The 21,580-nt window shown below is 42.5% G+C and overlaps 1 protein-coding gene across 2 annotated transcripts in view; it reads right to left on the bottom strand.

The window, feature by feature from the left end:
- The window catches only part of MLF1 (myeloid leukemia factor 1), a 46,586-nt gene extending 31,480 nt beyond the window's left edge, over positions 1-15,106 (bottom strand). For both annotated transcript variants that reach the window (XM_040428150.1, XM_040428151.1), the window contains exon 1: positions 14,983-15,106. In XM_040428150.1, the coding sequence (XP_040284084.1) occupies positions 14,983-15,029 (47 nt within the window). In that variant the 5' untranslated portion in view covers positions 15,030-15,106. The remainder of the gene's footprint in view (positions 1-14,982) is intronic.
- Between the last annotated feature and the right edge of the window lie 6,474 nt (positions 15,107-21,580).

Raw genomic sequence — 21,580 nt, 5'->3', positions numbered from 1 at the left:
TTGCAGTGATCAGAAAAAAATAATTTCTGTCACTGCGGTGGGGCGGACTGAACGCAAGTGTGCGCACAAGATCAGGCTTGATCGGGCGAACACTGCGTTTTTTGTAGAGCCTATAGAACATGTCCTATTCTTGTCTGCAATTGCGGACAAGAAAAGGCATTTTCTATATAGTTCTGGCAATGTGCGGATCCGCAAAATGCGGAAAGCACATTGCTGTGTCCGTGTTTTGCGGAGGATTCAGAATCCAGTAGCAAAACAGTACTCATGCTATAGTAAGAGCTACGATTCCCTGTCAAGAATAGACTTGATATTTGGTAATCAATTAACACTACAAAAAAATATAGAGGTCTTGTATGAACCGAGATGTATCTCAGATCACTCCCCAGTACTGGTAAGAGTGGGCTTGAAAGTCGAGAATTTGAAAGGGAAGCGTAAAAATTACATGATAAATCCCATATGGCTCAATCTAATAGGTAAAGAAGATCAAATAATAAAAGATTTGACTTTCTTTTTTCAAATTAACAAGTTGTAGTTTTTAATGGCACCATTTTGGGGTACACATAACTTTCTAATTAACTTTTATTAACTGTTTCTGGGAGGGAGATGGGAAAAACAGCAATACTGCCACTGCGTTTTTACGGCGTTCATTTTTCGGTATAAATAACATAATATAATATATAATGTTTTCTCTGGGTCAGTACGATTACAGTAATATCAAATACATAGTTTTTTTTAGGTTTTACTACTTTTTTGCAATAAAACCCCTTTTTTTTAAAGAAAAAAATGTTTTTCCACTGCGGCTTCCCAAGACCCATAACTTTTTTATTTTTCTTTCTATGGAGTTGCATGAGGGCTTGATTTTTGCGGAACGACTTGTATTTTTCATTAATATCATTTTGGAGTAAATGGCGCTTTTTGATCACTTGTTATTACGTTTTTTCGGTGGCAATGAAGAATAAATTAGCAATTCTGTCTTTTAAAAAAATTTTTTTACGGCGTTCACCATAGGGAATAATTTATGTGATATTTATGTAGTCCGGGTCGTTACGGATGCGGAAATACCAGAATACCAGGGAGATTTTTTTCGTTTTGCTATTTTTTTCATTGAAAAGTGTATTTTCAATGGAAAAAAAAAGGGTCATTTTTTATTTTATGGGATTTTTTTTATTTAATAAATGTTTTTTTTTTCTTTTTTACTACTTATAGTCCCACAAGGGGACTATAAAATTCAATAATGCAAGTAAAAATGAAAAAAGTGGATTTCTTTATTCACCCAAACACTCAATGGCATTGAGTGTTGGGTAAATAAAGGAATCCACTTGTTTCACTGAAGTCAGAATGCCGCCTTTCTTCAATAATTTTAGATAGACAGATAGATAGGGGATAGATAGATACTGTAGATAGATAGATATGAGATAGAAAAATAAAACACAAGCGGCACAGCAGGAGAAATGTGAATGACGCTGTGCCAGCTGCTGTGGAAGTGATCCAGCATCCAAGTAACTAGAAAAGAAAATTCCACGCTGCTCCCAAATGTTGTTCAGTGCGACATTTCAGTCCTCTTACCAGGACTTTTCTCAAGCATTATAAAAATACTGTGAAAAAAGTCCTAAGGGTACTTTCACACTAGCGATTTTGTTTTCCGGTATTGACCTTGCGCAGACCTTAAAAAATGCAAAAGATGGATCCAGTATTTCAATGCATTTGTCAGACGGATCCGCATTCGGATCCGTCTGACAAATGCCATCTGTTTGCGTCCGGATTGCCGGATCCAGCAGGCAGTTCCGGCGCCGGAACTGCCTTCCGGAATCCTCTGCCGCAAGTGGGAAAGTACCCTAAGGGTCCATTCACACGTCCGTTTTTTCTTTCCTGATCTGTTCCGTATTATGCGGAACAGATCTGGACCAGTTCTGTACCCATTCATTTTCAATGGGTCCTGGAAAAAATCGGACAGCACAATGTGTGCTGTCCGTTTCCGTTGTTCCGTTCCGCATGTCCGAAAAAATATAAAACTTGTCCTATTCTTTTCCGCAAAAATCGGATCCTGGTACAATACAAAGTCAATCGATCCGCAAAAAACGGAAGACATTCGTATGTCATCCGTTTTATGCAGATTCCGTTCCTGGAAATTAAATTTTTATTTTATAAACTTTTATTCACTTTTTTTTTTTCAATTTTTTTTCAAAGAAATCCAAACAACTTTATTTGCTTATTGAAATTTATACATGTTTCCGTTTTTTGCGGATCCGCAAAAAACGGATGACATACGGATGACATACGGAAACATTTTCAGGAACAACTGATCCGCAAAAAACGGACCGAAAATCGGGATATAGAAAAATACTGACGTGTGAATGTAGCCTTAGAGGACTGAAATGTCGCACTAAACAACATTTGGGAGCAGCGTGGAATTTTCTTTTCGAGATAGATATGAGATAACATAGTACATAAGGCCGAAAAAAGACATCTGTCCATCCAGTTCGGCCTGTTATCCTGCAAGTTGATCGAGAGGAAGGCAAAAAAAAAAAACTGTGAGGTAGAAGCCAATTTTTCCCACTTTAGGGGAATAAAAAATTCCTTCCCGACTCCAATCATGCAATCAGAATAACTCCCTGGATCAACGACCCCTCTCTAGTAGCTATAGCCTGTAACATTATTACGCTCCAGAAATACATCCAGGCCCCTCTTAAATTCCTTTATTGCACTCACCATCACCACCTCCTCAGGCAGAGAGTTCCATAGTCTCACTGCTCTTACCGTAAAGAATCCTTTTCTAGATAAATAGATAATAGATAGATAGATATGAGGTAAATAGATAGATAGATAGATAGATAGATAGATAGATAGATAGATAGATAGTAGATAGATAGGAGAAATACAGATGATTTGCATGTCCTGTATATTCTCTGCAGGCTGCCTCCCCTCCTGCTAGTCCACGGTCTGGACTGTCCAACTTCATCAGGTTATGTCTGCCAACAAGCAGGCCTTGTCATTTATTGCAGCACAGAGAGGAGAGAGGGGCCGGCAGCACATATGTCCGGTCGTTAGAGGGTGACATTCTGAACTCACCAGTAAACCTCAGGAGCAGAGGAGGCCATTACATTCCCAGTGCAGGGCCTCCGGTGAGAGAGAGAGGAAGGGGGCGGGGCCAAGGTCTGCCTGACTGCCGTGGAGTCGGGAGACCAGGGACAAGCGCTCCTTGCTGTGCTGTCTGTGCTCTTCTCAGGTGCCACCACCAGCGCTCTTCAACATCTGTCTGGGCAGCTCAGCAGGGGGCCCCATTTAGGGATGGGGGCCCTGGGCAATTTCCCTGTTTGCCCTGCTAACATCGGCCCTTACCACAGGTATAAAGCAGAATGTTTTATGACTGACCTAAACTGACTAAAAAAAACTGATGAAAGATGGAAATTTTTCAATAAAGCTACCACTAAAACAATGGTAGAAACTAATGTAAAAAAACATTCTAGAAGAAATGAAGTAAAGCCGTAACTGACATGATGCGATCCTGTCCTAGCTACTAAATATCTGGCCATGTACACACAACCAGAGGCTGCAGTCTGTAGGCCACAGTCTGAGCACATATTATCAATCATATTATGGCTGCAACGTCCTGACCACCCCTGGTTTGAACTGGTCCATCACCAGTAGACACTTGGAGATCCAGTCTACACAAATGTATGGATGCTGCTTAGCTGACCTCATGATGGGCCTGTGTTCTGCTAGGGTTTAACCTACTGACAACTAACTCGTCTATTGAAGGTTTACAATTGACAACAGGCACGTCAGTCCTACAGGACCAGGGGTGCACCACCAATGAGGCCAGGTGAGGCGATCGCCTCAAACAGCACCAGGTAGGGGCAAGAGGGGCAGGGGGGGCAGCCAAAGGGTCATGGGCTGAAGGGAAGGCTTAAGGTTAAGAAATTGGCATTGGGGAGGGGGGGGCGTTGTTTCAGGTTTCAGTTCAGGCAGCAGAAAGGCTAGGTGCGCCCCTATACAGGACTATTATATTTAAATGGGTTGTCTCACTTCAGCAAATGTCATTTATCATGTAGATAAAGTTAATACAGGGCACTAATGTATTGTGATTGTCCATATTGCTTCCTTTGCTGGCTGGATCAATTTTTCCATCACATTATACACAGCTCATTTCCATGCTTAGGACCAAGTGTGCAATCCTGCAGTGGTGGCTGTGCTTGCACACTATAGGAAAAGGCACCACAGAAAGGGGCGGTACTTGTGTGCAACGGTAATGCCCTCATTGCACCAAAGGCCTAATTTGCATATTAAGAAAAAGTATCATAACTCAGGAACAAAGCAGCAATAGAATCACAGCTCTTTAATCAGGTGAACCACAGCTATGTGTCTAGGGAGGTTGTTGTGAAAGATCCCCTTTAAGAACTCAATAACGGCACTGTATACAGTAAGCTGCCTGGTTCAAGTGTCAGCTGGAAGCAGCTAAAAAAATTCTACTGGTTGCCTTTGGCTCCTGAGTCTTAGGCCTCAAACACACATACTAAGGTCCAAAAACCATGGATTCGCAAAATACGGACACGTTACGCATGCAATCTGCATTTTCTCGCTCCCATTATTAGAAATGATTATTCTTGTCCGCAAAACAGACAAGAAGCGGACATGTTCTATAATTTTCAGAACAGGCACTTTTGTTTTGCGGACCCATAGAAACAAATGGTTCGATGTGCATTCTGCAAAAAATGCAGGTAGCACACCGATGGAAAATACGGTTGTGTGAATGAGGCCTGAACAGAAGCAAATTGTATTTGTTGGTTGCACTTTGGGGCTCACTTGGGTACAATACGAGGGTGCACTTGAGGGTGCAATGTGTGACCAAGGAGCAAGGCAACAATATGTAACTGAAATTCTAATGAAAGATTTATATTCACACATTTCCACAACCCACATGCAAGGGAAAATGTCCGAGCTGCTTTCTGGCGCAGCAGTGGAAAGAAAAATAGCAATGTGGACAGAGAAGCAGAGGATTAGTCCCAGTGAATTCGATGGGATCAAAGCCTCATCCACACGACCGTTGTTTGGGTTCGCATTTTTTGTGGGTTGGATGCGGACCCATTCACTTCAATTCATCCGCATTTCCGCAAAAAAAGTAGAACATATCCTATTCTTGTCCATTTTTCAGACAAGAATAGGCATTTCTAACAAAGGGGAAGACATGCGGATCCGCAAAATGTGGAACGCACACAACCGGTATCCATGTTTTGCGGATCTGCGATTTGCCTAATCCTCAGGTGAGCCTGCTGTGGCTGCAGAATTCAAACCACATCAGCAACAGAAATTTGAAGGTACAGGCTCCGATTTCGGTCATGGAAAAATGTGAGATTTTAATCCTATGTGTGAACATGGCCCTAGGTTCCTCTGGACACAGACCCTTCTGAAACTGAGACAAATGAACAGACTGGAAAAGAAGATTAAAAAGGGGGATATCCGATTAACCTTATTCTTATGAATTATGCAAACAGCAGAATCAAAACTACTCAGGGAATTCCAAAGAAAATGGGAACAGGGCCGGGGGCCTTTCTTAAGAAATGTTCTAATTCCTCTGCTGGGCCAAGGTTGTGACAGCCCCCCGTACAATGCGGTTTAACTTAGTGTTCAGTTACATTAAAACAAACAGATAAAAACATAAATGTTACATCAAAGCCTGAAAGAAAAGGTTACATAAGAGGAAGAGAGCGTGGAAAAATGATTAACTACAGGCACAATATATCAAAGAGACATTTCATATGCCCGGTCACATACTGCATCATTCTTTCATAAAAAGAAGCCTGGCAGAAGCTGCTACACATTGTGCATTAAAGCTGTACAAGAGATTTCACACAGCGCTGGCCAATTTTCCAACATACAACTGAAGGAATAATGAGATTCCGACACAGACATGAAAGAAAATCAATTTTAAGGAACACTCATCCAGCTGATGATGTCATCAAACCATCAGTGCAGAACGAGAATATGTTCCAGCGCTCAATCCACCATTATTCTCTAGGGAAGTGCAACTGCCATAAAGCTGGACTGTCCACTGCCCCACTGAATGAAGAAAAAGGGGCCTCTTTAAAGTTAAAGGGGTCACCACATCGCAACTGTTTATCCAGTCAGGACTAAATTGCTAAATAATAATTATTAAATTATACCTTTAACTACTTCTGCACCCCTGGATTTTCCATTTTTATGTTTTGTTTTTTTCATTCCCTACCTTCCCAAAGCAATAACTTTTTTATTTTTCCATTCACATAGCTGTATGAGGGCTTGTTTTTGTCAAACAAGTTAAAATTTCTAATGGCACCCTTTAATATTGCATACAATGTACATATCCTGAACCCCACCCCCCCATAACTTTTTTTTAATAGTTATTTCTATGGAGCTGTAGGACAATCCATAGTTTTTCATGATATTGTTTTGGAGTGAGTATGATTTTGATTATTAATATTTTTTTTTGTGGAGGTGACGTGATAATAAAAATGGCCAATCAACCATTTTTTTTTTTTCATGCCGTTCACCATATGGGATAAATATTTTTAAAGTATAGGCATAGATGCGCCGATGCCTATGATAATTTTTTTGATTATTTTATTCTTTGTTTTGATTTTAATTTTTACATATATTTATTAAAATTTTCTTTTTTTTTTTAACTTCTTGAAGACCATTTCTATTTAGCAATGGATTCAAATACACTGCTAAATAGAAAATTCAGCATATTCAAATGTAGTGCTGCCACATGCAGGCCTGCACTGGAATATAACTGAGAGGCATCGCAGCCTCCATCATTCTTTGGCCTTTCACAACTTTCTAAAACATCCTCATTACAAATTTCCTAAAATTTGCTGATGTATAGCCTGAGCACCTTTGTCACATCACTGGCTGTCCTATTGACATAGATCTGACAAAAAACTGCTCTTGGCTGTGTGCACTCTGACCTCCTCTGAATGTTAAAGCTCTGAACCCGGACATATCCCCTTCTTCACTCATTCAGCATGAAGGCAGGGCAAGGGCTATTTCTTTACCTACGGTGATGTACTGGGCTTTTCATGGGTATGCTTGGCGGAAGCTTTCGCCTAGCAGTGAGCCTTGTGACGTCACCGGCATTAATGGATAGTCTTTGGCGCTGTCCTAGCCTGTAAAAATGATATAGACCGCCCATTAATGCCGGTGACGTCACCAGGATCCCTGCTACATTTACAAAGTTACTCTACTCTAATATAATATAAAGATTTACTGTATTTTAGACTATAAGACACACTTATAGTGTGGAGCTACCTTTTCTCTAGGAGCAACGTGGGTGTTGCAGTTACTCCTAGAGGCTCAGCTCTCTCTTCAACGGCTGCACCCTCTGGCCCTGTCAAAGTTACGCCCATTGCTCCTAGAGTCTTGTCTTCTCACATTAAATCTTCATTTTTCTCAGCAGTGTGGACACACATAAACATGGGACCAACACAGATGTCTTCAGCTGCCAAGCGCACACGCAACACGTCAGCCAGTTTCATAGGTACAAATCTGCTGACAGATGGGCTTTAACGAACAGCACCAGGCTAAACTGTCCCAGATGCTCCGGGAGGAGGGCAACAAAGCGCTGACTGTGAGGCTAAGAGTGAGTCTGTAATATATACACCTGGTGATGTATGCAGGGCAGCAGATCACCCGCTAGCACCCACTTCTGCAGCCCAGTTATGTTATGAGAATTGGCTGTAAATTCTGGGATTTATACATATGTCCTGGTAAAAGAATGTGACATGCCTGTCATAAAAACGTGCATTGCTATATCCTATCAAGATACAAATATCCTTTAAAGAGGACCTTTCACTAGAGTAGAACATCTAAACTAACTATACAGACATGGAGAGCGGCGCCCAGGGATCTCTCTGCACTTACTGTTATACCTGGGCGCCGCTCCGTTCTCCCGGTATAGCCTCCGGTATCTTCATAGTTAGGCTCCACCCAGGGGAACCTGCCGACGTCTCATTCTCCCAGGCTGTAGCGCTGGCCAATCGCAGCGCTCAGCTCATAGCCTGAGAGAAAAAAAAGCCTCTCAGTCTATGAGCGCTGCAATTGGCCAGCGCATGGGAGAATGAGACGCCGGCAGGTTCCCCTGGGTGGAGCCTAACTATGAAGATACCGGAGGCTATACCGGGAGAACGGAGCGGCGCCCAGGTATAACAGTAAGTGCAGGGAGATCCCTGGGCGCCTCTCTCCATGTCTGTATAGTTAGTTTAGATGTTTTATTCTAGTGAAAGATCCTCTTTAAATATTTAGCACACTATTTTTTTTTTCATCCAGCTAAAACCTAGGTGAGTCTTACAGTCCAGTGTGTCTTATAGTCTGAAAAATATGGTAGATTCCTCTAATTTATGTAAAATGCATATCTCTTCTAAAAAATATTACAAATACAACATAGTTAAACATAATAAAATAGCATCTGCACAGTCTGACCAAATATACAATTAGAAACATAGAAACATAGAATGTGTCGGCAGATAAGAACCATTTGGCCCATCTAGTCTGCCCAATATACTGAGTACTATGAATAGCCCTTGGCCCTATCTTATATGAAGGATGGCCTTATGCCTATCCCATGCATGCTTAAACTCCTTCACTGTATTTGCAGCTACCACTTCTGCAGGAAGGCTATTCCATGCATCCACTACTCTCTCAGTAAAGTAATACTTCCTGATATTACTTTTACAGTTGGATGTGTAGATTAAGTTGTAAATCATTAAATTAATACTGATTTAATATGATTGATAATAAGGTCAAGAAGGCTTTTTATCTTTTCTGAAAATAATCTATGTTCTTCCCATCCCTTGTTCCTGATTGAACCTGAACTAGTAAATATTAAAACACATAAAATAAAGGTAAGCACACAAATCAATAATATTACATATAACAGTGCCATGGCATTTCTTCTAGCATCTCAAGTTCTAATTGTATAAATTCAAGTTATCCAGCAATAAATCTACAATAAAAGTTTACCATCTCCATTAATATAATACATTTGAATTAAAAATACAGGTATGTCCTGATAGCATGGACACAACCAGATTTCGAGGTTCTGTACTGTGTCTTCCTTGCACATGTTACGAGATTAGAAGGGGGCTTTACATAGATTCATGGAACAGAGGATCATGAGTCCAAAAAGCATACAGTACACTGTTTAAACTCTTCTATCAACACGTTCATTCCAATTTATACTTAGAACACATCTCCTTTCACTTACTTCTAAGGTTTCTCTGAGGCCACAGTGACCTCTCAACAAGCTTTGGTATATTTGCTCCTTTCTACACCAGTGTCATCCTCAATTGTAATTAAAATGTCTGTATTTCAGCACAATGCTGGTAAAAGTTACATTATTAGATTTCCATCATATATCAGATAAAATTAAGTTTATGGATAGTGAGGACCTTGTCCTGATCCATCACCCCAAAGAAGACGCAACAGTTAATCTGTAAACTTCACATTTATAAAAGATACTTTGCTTTACCTTTTACCTTTAACTAGATATTGTATGATCTGTATTCTGCATTTATCACTACTTATCTCCTCTGCACACTCCATATCTATTTGTCAGTTCACCCTGATCTAGTGGGAAATAACTAGCTGCTATGATGTCTCCCATACACAACACACATATAGAGGAGCAGATCCTGCTCCCTTATCACTCTATAGCACCCTCTCAGAAGTTCAGGACATTACACAGAAGTACTGAGCAGTGTAGCTGTGAATCCAGCCTTCAGCAGCATCTTTGTGTATCAGTGCCTCTGTCTTCTGTCTGTAAGCTGATAATCTGTCTCCTCTCAAGAAGGATTTTAGCAGTGAATTAACAGTAAGCAATTAATTCATGAGGCAGGGGGTGAAGAAGAAGTAGACAAATATTTTCTTTTTCTTTGGGGGTCATAGGCCGCAGACACTCTACCAAGACTGAACCAGTATTTTATGAAGGGAAAAATTGGGAATCTAGAGTAAAATGCAATTTTCCGCCTTTTAATTAAAGTGGTTGCCTGAGACCTAAAAAATGGTCTGGCTATCCCTAATTTTTATAGGTCTTGGACCACCTCTTTAACTTTTGTATTTTAACACAACTAAATTAACCAAATTTATGTAACAAAACAATCTCTGCACTGTTCCATTTCTAACTATGCCAAACATGTGCACTTTGACCCATCAAAATAATCTTTATAAAGCTTGAGAACAAATACCACCATTTAGAGGGTACACATGGGCTCTAATCCCACCACCACTGCCAGAACCTGTATATACATTTGTTCTACACCTGAGCAGCTATCATGGAGAAGAGGTTGACATTGACTGTAACCTCTTGCAGAACACAAATAACCAAAGGACATTATAACTCCATAATTTGAGCATTTAAAGCCTATGTACACCTCTGGGGGCATATTTTTATTAGTGCATTATGTGCTAAAAATACTTTTTTCAATTGGTCTTTATTAAAAATATGGAGTCCTTTTCTCTGTACAGGGCTGAGATGCTCTACCAGCAGGATCTGAATTTTCTCTCTCTTCTGGCAGACAGGGAGCTGACGGGTCCTTATCTCTGCTCTCTGACCTTATAAACACTTAACAAAGCTTAATCCTTATCTTAGTGACACTGTTATTTTGACACTGTCCCACATAGAAGACTTATCAATAAACTGCAGTCATTGAGCATGGACTCCCATATTGTTGAGTGGATTAGGCAGTGGCTGAGTGACAGACAACAGAGGGTTGTAGTCAATGGAGAACATTCAAAACAAGGTCATGTTACCAGTGGGGTTCCACAGGGATCTGTACTGGGACCAATTTTGTTTAATATCTTCATAAGTGATATTGCAAAAGGCCTTGATGATAAGGTTTGTCTTTTTGCTGATGACACAAAGATATGTAACAGGGTTGATGTTCCTGGAGGGAAACGCCAAATGGAAAAGGATTTAGGAAAACTAGAAGAATGGTCAGAACTCTGGCAACTGAAATTTAATGTGGATAAGTGCAAGATAATGCACCTGGGGCGTAAAAACCCAAGGGCAGAATATAGAATATTTGACACAGTCCTGACCTCAGTATCTGAGGAAAGGGATTTAGGAGTAATTATTTCAGAAGCCTTAAAGGTGGGAAGACAATGTAATAGAGCAGCACGAAATGCCAGCAGAATGCTTGGATGTATAGGGAGAGGTATAAGCAGTAGAAAGAGTGAAGTGCTTATGCCGCAGTACAGAACACTGGTGAGACCTCACTTGGAGTATTGTGCGCAGTACTGGAGGCCATATGTCCAGAAGGATATAGATACTCTAGAGAGAGTTCAGAGAAGAGCTACTAAACTAGTACATGGATTGCAGGATAAAACTTACCAGGAAAGGTTAAAGGACCTTAATATGTATAGCTTGGAAGAAAGAAGAGACAGAGGGGATATGATAGAAACTTTTAAATACATAAAGGGAATCAACTCGGTAAAGGAGGAGAGCATATTTAAAAGAAGAAAAACTACCACAAGAGGACACAGTTTTAAATTAGAGGGGCAAAGGTTTAAAAGTAATATAAGGAAGTATTACTTTACTGAGAGATTAGTGGATGCATGGAATAGCCTTCCTGCAGAAGTGGTAGCTGCAAATACAGTGAAGGGGTTTAAGCATGCATGGGATAGGCATAAGGCTATCCTTCATATAAGATAGGGCCAGGGACTATTCATAGGATTCAGATATATTAGGCAGACTAGATGGGCCAAATGGTTCTTATCTGCCGACACATTCTATGTTTCTATGTTTCTAGTGATAAGAATGTGACTTAAATAAGTGTTTATGACCTCTTGGTAATTTAGAGATAAGGGTTATTAGATGACGGCACAAAATGAAAGTGAAAGAAAGCTAGAAAAACAGTTAAGCCTTTGTGACAGACCGGCTCAATCTTTTTAATAAAGACCCATTGAAAAAATTATTTAATGAATAAAATGCAATAATTAAAAAATTGTTCCCAAAGGTGCACATAGCCTTAAAATCTTGGGTGCTTTAGAAGTTCCATCTTAAGGGGGTTTTGGTTAATAAAGTTATAAATGAATAGTTTTAAAAGAAGTCAGTCATCTCCAAAATCAGTATCAAAGTAAGCATACCACCATGTAGGACAGGTGCCCTGAACCAGAAGCATATTTTTCTTGTGAAAATCCAGTCCTCTAATCCTGGGAAATGTATCTTCTTATTTTTATGCTAATTAGGTTTTCGGTACATGGTGTACTGCCTCATTCATTGCATCTGGCTTCCCCCGATAATCTCTACTGGCTCTGAAATCTCAGGATCTGTCAATCAAATGGGGAGTTGAAGAGCGCCAAACAGGTCATCGTGCACCAGATCTTCACAAGAAGAGTTTGATTATATTTTGGGGCACCTACCCTGTATGGCAGTATGCTTACTTTGAAACTGATTGGGGAGGCAACGGATTCCTCTTAAAGGGAATCTGTCAACACAATCGTGGACTATTATCTGCAGTACAACATGACTACGGTAGCACTGCAGATAAGGAGTCCAGATCACAATTTCTTTATTTTCTTACTGCTCCACAACCCCCGCTGCCAGCACTCAAAGCTGCGCTGCAATACACAGTCTGGACTTCTGTGCTGTGCCAACATAATGGAGAGGACTTATACACAACAGTCCTGACAGTGTATTTCAGTGCAGCTTCGAGCGCAGACAGTGGTGGAACAGGGGGATGTAGGGAAATACAAAATAGTGATCTAGACTCTATATCTGCAGTACTACTTGTCTATTACTGCTGATAATGGTCAACGCTTAGACTACTTTAAGCGACTGGCTGCAAACCTGTACAACCTAGTCCTCCTCACCTGAGAAATGGTACCAGTGTTATACAGCATAGGTAATGCTCTGTGAGCAAACATTTACTACATGCAGGAGTGGACTGGCCATAGAATAGACCCTACAGGGAAAAATTCCAGTGGGCCGATGCCCAGGGGGCTGCCCAAGCCCTACTCATGGCAGCCAGCCAGGTACATAAAGATCTGATGCTCTCAGCATTAATTAATGTAGGGGCATCGGGCACTTATGCACCAGGCCAGCGGCCGCAGGTGCCCTCCTGAATTCAACTGTATTGCTGTTCCCAGTTTCATACTGTGCCGCGGGCAGCAGTATTTGGTGCTGCATTGTGGTATTTGGTTTTGGAGAGGTGGTATAATGTTCTGCACTATGGTACTGCTAGCCCCGTCTACTTCTCTTGTTCCTGCTTACTTGTCTGACTCGCCTACAACATGGGGGCCACTTTTAGTTTTTTTCCCAGGGGGGCCCCTTTAAGTTTCCAATCCGCCCCTGATTACATGGGCTGCATGGTGGCTCAGTGGTCAGCACTGGTGCCTTGCAGCGTTTAAGTCCTAGGTTCACATCCGACCAAGGACATCATCTGCGTGAAGTTTGTATGTTCTCCCCGTATGGGTTTCCTCCGGGTACTTCGGTTTCCTCCCACACTCCAAAGACATACAGATAGGGAATTTAGATTGTAAGATCCACTGCGGATAGCTAGTGATGACAATGTCTGTAAAGAGCTGCAGGGATATGTCACTGCTATATAAAGTGAGTAAAATACAAGTATTACAACGTATGAGCGTGGAGTCCTTCAGAGCATTGCCTAAAGCAAACATCACTGTACTGACCCCTCAGAGGAGCAAAAGAATGATCAGCTGTGAACCTTTTCCTGACATGTCACATCAGACACACCAGAAGACAGCATTAGCGAGTCCATTACTGTCCTGATGATTTCATAGTTACCATAAAGTCTAAGCAGCATATGAAGAGCTATAATCTACAACAAACAGATAAGTGAATACATAATGTCACCTATCTTGTATTAAAGGAGTTGACCTGACTAAAGACACTGATGACCTATTGTCAGGACAGGTCATCAATATCATATCAGTGGGGGTCCGACACCAGGGACCCCCACAGATCAGCTGTTTCAGGCAGACTATGAATGAATTGGAGCACCAGAAACTACACAGTGACAGAGCCTTCTGCATCCGCTCCATACACTGTATAGTTTCTGGTACCATGGCTGCCCGAACAGCTAATCGGTGGGGGTGCCAGGTGTCGGACCCATAGGTGTGCGCACGGGGTGTGCCGGGTGTGCCTGGGCACACCCTAATCAAGCCTCAAAATTGAGGTTCTGTCAGGAGGTTATATTACCCCCTGTATAATTTACCCTGATACCTCTAAGTTATATTACCCCCTGTATAATGTCCCCTGATAGCCCTGCTCAGTTATATTACCCCTGTATAATATACAGGGGTAATATAACAGTATGTGTGTGTGTGTATATAATATATATATATATACACGTGTGCGCGCGTGTGTGTTTGTGCTTTAGGGCGCACACCCTAATGCAATAGGCTGCGCACGCCTATGGTCAGACCCCAACAGATCTGATATTGAGGACCTGTCCTGAGGGAAGGTTATCAAAACCCCTTTGATCCTGAGCTACAGCCTGCATGGTAGTATATTATATAGCTGCATTCACAATTTTTAGTGGTTGCTATTGGAAACAGACAGCATCCCTAATAGCTTAGCAGAACGCAGTGTGGGGCAGTCCCTCATGAAAACAGAATAAAAATCGAATGCTGGTGGATTTCAGCTCTGAAGTCTGTAGAATTGCAAATGCTGCTTGAAACCCACAATGCACTAGGTGATACAGCACCAGAGCCTCTGCAGCCATGTCATGCAGCTCTGTGACATGTCTAGGTGACAAAGAGCAGGGTCTGACATTTGGGTTACAAGCTGCCATCTATGTGCCCCCTAATTTACTTCTGGCTCCTTCCGTTAGATGTACAGCTCCTGGCAGAGCATGCTGGGGGTGGTAGTTATTCTTCTATAGCCTAGCACATTTGTCTTCCCTATGCACTACACTTGCTGACATCATAGCAGTATAGTGCTGACGATTACACCGAGCAATCTAAAGGAAAATGTCCTAAGGAACTCACGAGAAGAACGGATCTTCCTCGAAGTCTCTGAGAAGGCTCCCAAACATCGTGTCAGCGGCCGCCCACAGCGAGTCCAGATCCGAACTGAGAGAACCAGCCGGGGACACAAGAATAGAAAGCTGGGTGTCAGGTGACCTGCAGCCACGCCTCTGATTGGTCCCCTGTCTGCAGAATGCTCTTGTCTCCTTGGTAACCACTGTCAACAATGTCACTGCCAAATGGCCTGGGATGGAAATAACTAGAACATGATTATTCCTGCCGAAGTGTAAGTTGTCTTATGAAATCCACATATATACTCCCTGCCCATAGACTCTACTCAGCAGACATACGTGACCTCCTGCACAATCTCACTAGGGACAATATGTTTAAAAAGTGTCATCTAAATGACTCTTTTACCGAAATCACTGTCCCAGTTCTGGTTTCTGTAGCTTTGGTCAAAATCAGATGTATATGAGCGAATTAACATAAAGTCTGTAAATATCTGTAAGATAGATAGATAGAAGGCTGATAGTAGGCAGACAGATAGCAGGTAGATAGCTATGAGATTGATGGATAAATAGATAGATATAGATAATAAATAGATAGATAAGAGATAGATAGGAGATAGGCCTCATGTACACGACCGTTGTGTGTTTTGCGGTCTGAAAACCGCGGATCCGCAAAACAAGTATGGCGTCCGTGTGCGTTCCGCAATTTGTGGAACGGCGCGGACAGCCTTTAATATAACAGCCTATTCTTGTCCGCAAAGCACAGACAAGAATAGGACATGTTATATTTTTTTTGCGGACAACGGAACGGAGCAACGGATGTGGACAGCACACAGAGTGCTGTCCACATCTTTTGCGGCCCCATTGAAGTGAATGGGTCCGCATCCGAACCGCCAAAAACTGCGGCTCGGATGCAGACTAAAACGATGGCCATGTGCATGAGGCCATAGATAGATAGATAGGAGAGACATAGAAATATAGGAGATAGATAGATAGGAGAGATATATAGATACTGAGATAAATGGAAAGCGATATGAGATATACAGATAGATATGATATTGATATTAAATATCTGGTGTTAGGGTACTTTCACTCTAGCGTTTTTCTTTTCCGGCACTGAGTTCCGTCAAAAGGGCTGAGGGCTCTTTCACACCTGCGTTATTGTCTTCCGGCATAGAGTTCCGTCGTCGGGGCTCTATGCCGGAAGAATCCTGATCAGGATTATCCCCATGCATTCTGAATGGAGTGAAATCCGTTCAGGATGCATCAGGATGTCTTCAGTTCCGGAACGGAACGTTTTTTGGCCGGAGAAAATACCGCAGCATGCTGCGCTTTTTGCTCCGGCCAAAAATCCGGAACACTTGCCGCAATGCCGGATCCGGAATTAATGCCCATTGAGAGGCATTGATCCGGATCCGGCCTTAAGCTAAACGTCGTTTCGGCGCATTGCGGGAGCCGACATTTAGCTTTTTCTGAATGGTTACCATGGCTGCCGGGACGCTAAAGTCCTGGCAGCCATGGTAAAGTGTAGTGGGGAGCGGGGGAGCAGTGTACTTACCGTCCGTGCGGCTCCCCAGGCGCTCCAGAGTGACGTCAGGGCGCCCCAAGCGCATGGATCATGTGATCGCATTGGACACGTCATCCATGCGCATGGGGCGCTCTGACGTCATTCTGGAGCGCCCCGGGAGCCGCACGGACTGTAAGTATATCGCTCCCCCGCTCCCCGCTCCTACTATGGCAACCAGGACTTTAATAGCGTCCTGGGTGCCATAGTAACACTGAACGCATTTTGAAGACGGTTCCGTCTTCAAATGCTTTCAGTACACTTGCGTTTTTTCCGGATCCGGAGTGTAATTCCGGCAAGTGGAGTACACGCCGGATCCGGACAACGCAAGTGTGAAAGAGGCCTTAATGCCGGAAAAGAACTGATCAGTTTTATCCCCATGCATTCTGAATGGAGATGTCTTCAGTTCAGTCATTTTGACTGATCAGGCAAAAGATAAAACCGCAGCATGCTACGGTTTTATCTCCGGCTAAAAAAACTGAAGACTTGCCTGAATGCCGGATCCAGCATTTTTTTTCCATAGGAATGTATTAGTGCCGGATTGGACATTCAAAATACCGGAATGCCGGATCCGTCCTTCCGGCCTGCACATGCGCAGACCAAAATAAAGGTGAAAAAAATAAATGCCGGATCCATTTTCCCAAATGACACCGGAAAGACGGACCCGGCATTTCAATGCATTTTTCTGACTGATCAGGCATTTTTTAACCGCCTCCGGACCGCCTAACGCAGGATGGCATTCTGGAGGCGGTCGATTCATTCCTCTTGGACGCGCCGGCGCGCCATCTCACGAGACGCGAGATTTCCTGTGAACGCGCGCACACAGGAGCGCGCGTTCACAGGAACTGCAGGTAAACGAGCTGATCTACAGCTTGCCAGCGGCGATCATTCGCTGGCAGGCTGTAGATCAGCTCGTTTACCTGCAGTTCCTGTGAATGTATTAGTGCCGGATCGGACATTCAAAATACCGGAATGCCGGATCCGTCCTTCCGGCCAGCACATGCGCAGACCAAAATAAAGGTGAAAAAAATAAATGCCGGATCCGTTTTGCCGAATGACACCGGAAAGACGGACCCGGCATTCCAATGCATTTTTCTGACTGATCAGGCATTTTTTAACCGCCTCCGGACCGCCTAACGCAGGATTGTGTTCCGGAGGCGGTCGATTCATTCCTCTTGGACGCGCCGGCGCGTCATCTCACGAGACGCGAGATTTCCTGTGAACGCGCGCACACAGGAGCGCGCGTTCACAGGAACTGCAGGTAAACGAGCTGATCTACAGCCTGCCAGTGGCGATCATTCGCTAGCAGGCTGTAGATGCTATTTTTTTAACCCCTGAAAGGTATATTAGACGCTGTTTTGTTAACAGCGTCTAATATACCTGCTGCCTGGTCCTCTGGTGGTCCCTTTTGCTTGGATCGACCACCAGAGGACACAGGCAGCTCTGTAAAGTAGCACCAAACACCACTACACTACCCCCCCGTCACTTATTAACCCCTTATTAACCCCTGATCACTACATATTAGACTCTCTGATCCCCCCCGTCATTGATCACCCCCCTGTAAGGCTCCATTCAGACGTCCGTATGTGTTTAGCAGATCCGCAGATTCGCGGATCCGCAAAACACATACGGACGTCTGAATGGAGCCTTACAGGGGGGTGATCAATGACAGGGGGGTGATCACCCCATATAGACTCCCTGATCACCCCCCTGTCATTGATCACCCCCCTGTAAGGCTCCATTCAGACGTCCGTATGTGTTTTGCGGATCCACGGATCCGCAAAACACATACGGACGTCTGAATGGAGCCTTACAGGGGGGTGATCAATGACAGGGGGGTGATATCCCCATATAGACTCCCTGATCACACCCCTGTCATTGATCACCCCCCTGTAAGGCTTCATTCAGACGTCCGTATGTGATTTGCGGATCCACGGATCCGCAAAACACGGACACCGCGGATCCGCAAAACACGGACAACGGCAATGTGCTTTCCACATTTTGCGGATCCGCACATTGCCAGAAATATATAGAAAATGCCTTTTCTTGTCCGCAATTGCAGACAAGAATAGGACATGTTCTATAGGCTCTACAAAAAACGCAGTGTTAGAATTTTTTTTTTTTTCTGATCACTGCAAAAACTCAGTAAAATCGCTGTGGCGCTATAAAAAGATCACTTTTGAGGGGCATGGCGAGTTCATAGAAGATTTTTTTTTTTTTGGCACAAGTGAGCGGAAATTGATATTTTTTTTTTGTTTTTTTGTTTTTTCTTACAAAGTCTCATATTCCTCTAACTTGTGACAAAAAAATAAAATCTTACATGAACTCACCATACCCCTCACGGAATCCAAATGCGTAAATTTTTTTAGACATTTATATTCCAGTCTTCTTCTCACGCTTTAGGGCCCCTAAAATGCCAGGGCAGTATAAATACCCCACATGTGACCCCATTTTGGAAAGAAGACACCCCAAGGTATTTCGTGAGGGGCATGGCGAGTTCATGTAAAATTTAATTTTTTGTCACAAGTTAGTGGAATATGAGACTTTGTAAGAGAAAAATAAAATAAAAAAATAAATAAATAAAAAAATCATTTTCCGCTAACTTGTGCCAAAAAAAATAATATTCTAGGAACTCGCCATGCCGCTCCTGGAATACCTTGGGGTGTCTTCTTTCCAAAATGGGGTCACTTGTGGGGTATTTATACTGCCCTGGTATTTTAGGGGCCCTAGAGCGTGAGAAGTACAGGGTGGGACAATTTATGTGGATACACCTTAATAAAATGGGAATGGTTGGTGATATTAACTTCCTGTTTGTGGCACATTAATATATGTGAGGGGGGAAACTTTTCAAGATGGGTGGTGACCATGGTGGCCATTTTGAAGTCGGCCATTTTGAATCCAACTTTTGTTTTTTCAATAGGAAGAGGGTCATGTGACACATCAAACTTATTGGGAATTTTCACAAGAAAAACAATGGTGGCTTGGTTTTAACGTAACTTTATTTTTTCATGAGTTATTTACAAGTTTCTGACCACTTATAAAATGTGTTCAATGTGCTGCCCATTGTGTTGGATTGTCAATGCAACCCTCTTCTCCCACTCTTCACACACTGATAGCAACACCGCAGGAGAAATGCTAGCACAGGCTTCCAGTATCCGTCGTTTCAGGTGCTGCACATCTCGTATCTTCACAGCATAGACGATTCCCTTTAGATGATACTAGATGTGCAGCACCTGAAACTACGGATACTGGAAGCCTGTGCTAGCATTTCTCCTGCGGTGCTGCTATCAGTGTGTGAAGAGTGGGAGAAGAGGGTTGCATTGACAATCCAACACAATGGGCAGCACATTGAACACATTTTATAAGTGGTCAGAAACTTGTAAATAACTCATGAAAGAATAAAGTTACGTTAAAACCAAGCCACCATTGTTTTTCTTGTGAAATTCCCAATAAGTTTGATGTGTCACATGACCCTCTTCCTATTGAAAAAACAAAAGTTGGATTCAAAATGTCCGACTTCAAAATGGCCGCCATGGTCACCACCCATCTTGAAAAGTTTCCCCCCTCACATATACTAATGTGCCACAAACAGGAAGTTAATATCACCAACCATTCCCATTTTATTAAGGTGTATCCATATAAATGGCCCACCCTGTAGTTTGGAATCCAAATGCGTAAAAAATGCCCTGTGAAATCGTAAAGATTCTTATTGGAATTTGGGCCCCTTTGCGCACCTAGGCTGCAAAAAAGTGTCACACATGTGGTATCGCCGTACTCAGGAGAAGTAGGGCAATGTGTTTTGGGGTGTATTTTTACATATACCCATGCTGGGTGAGAGAAATATCTCTGTAAATGACAACTTTTTAATTTTTTTTATACAAAGTTGACAATTTACAGAAATATTCCTCTCACCCAGCATGGGTATATGTAAAAATACACCCCAAAACACATTGCCCTACTTCTCCTGAGTACGGCGATACCACATGTGTGACACTTTTTTGCAGCCTAGGTGCATAAAGGGGCCGAAAGTCCAACAAGTACCTTTAGGCTTTACAGGGTTGCTCATAATTTAGCCCCGCCCAAAATGCCAGAACAGTAAACACACCGCACAAATGACCCCATTTCGGAAAGTAGCCACCCCAAGGTATTCGCTGAGGGGCATATTGAGTCCATGAAAGATTGAACTTTTTGTCACAAGTTAGCGGAAAGGGAGACTGTGAGAAAAAACAAAAAAAAATCTATTTCCGCTAACTTGTGCAAAAAAAAAAAAATTCTATGAACTCGCCATGCCCCTCACGGAATACCTTGGGGTGTCTTCTTTCCAAAATGGGGTCACTTGTGGGGTATTTATACTGCCCTGGCATTTTAGGGGACCTAAAGCGTGAGAAGAAGTCTGGAATCCAAATGCCTAAAAAATGCCCTGTGAAATAAAGGTGCTCTTTAGAATTTGGACCCCTTTGCGCACCTAGGCTGCAAAAAAGTGTCACACATGTGGTATCGCCGTACTCAGGAGACGTTGGGCAATGTGTTTTGGGGTGTCTTTTTACATATACCCATGCTGGGTGAGAGAAATATCTCTCTAAAATGACAACTTTGTATAAAAATTTTTGGAAAAGTTGACTTTTAGAGAGATATTTCTCTCACCCAGCATGGGTATATGTAAAAATACACCCCAAAACACATTGCCCTACTTCCTCTGAGTACGGCGATACCACATGTGTGACACTTTTTTGCAGCCTAGGTGCCCAAAGGGGCCCAAATTCTAAAGAGCACCTTTAGGATTTCACAGGGCATTTTTTAGGCATTTGGATTCCAGACTTCTTCTCACGCTTTAGGTCCCCTAAAATGCCAGGGCAGTATAAATACCCCACATGTGACCCCATTTTGGAAAGAAGACACCCCAAGGTATTTCGTGATGGGCATAGTGAGTTCATGGAAGTTTTTATTTTTTGTCACAAGTTAGTGGAATATGAGACTTTGTAAGAAAAAAAATAAAATCATCATTTTCCGCTAACTTGTGACAAAAAATAAAAACTTCTATGAACTC

Source organism: Bufo bufo, chromosome 4 (assembly GCF_905171765.1).
Source record: "Bufo bufo chromosome 4, aBufBuf1.1, whole genome shotgun sequence".
NCBI classification, from domain to species: domain Eukaryota; kingdom Metazoa; phylum Chordata; class Amphibia; order Anura; family Bufonidae; genus Bufo; species Bufo bufo.
This window is presented reverse-complemented; position numbering and strand designations above follow the sequence as displayed.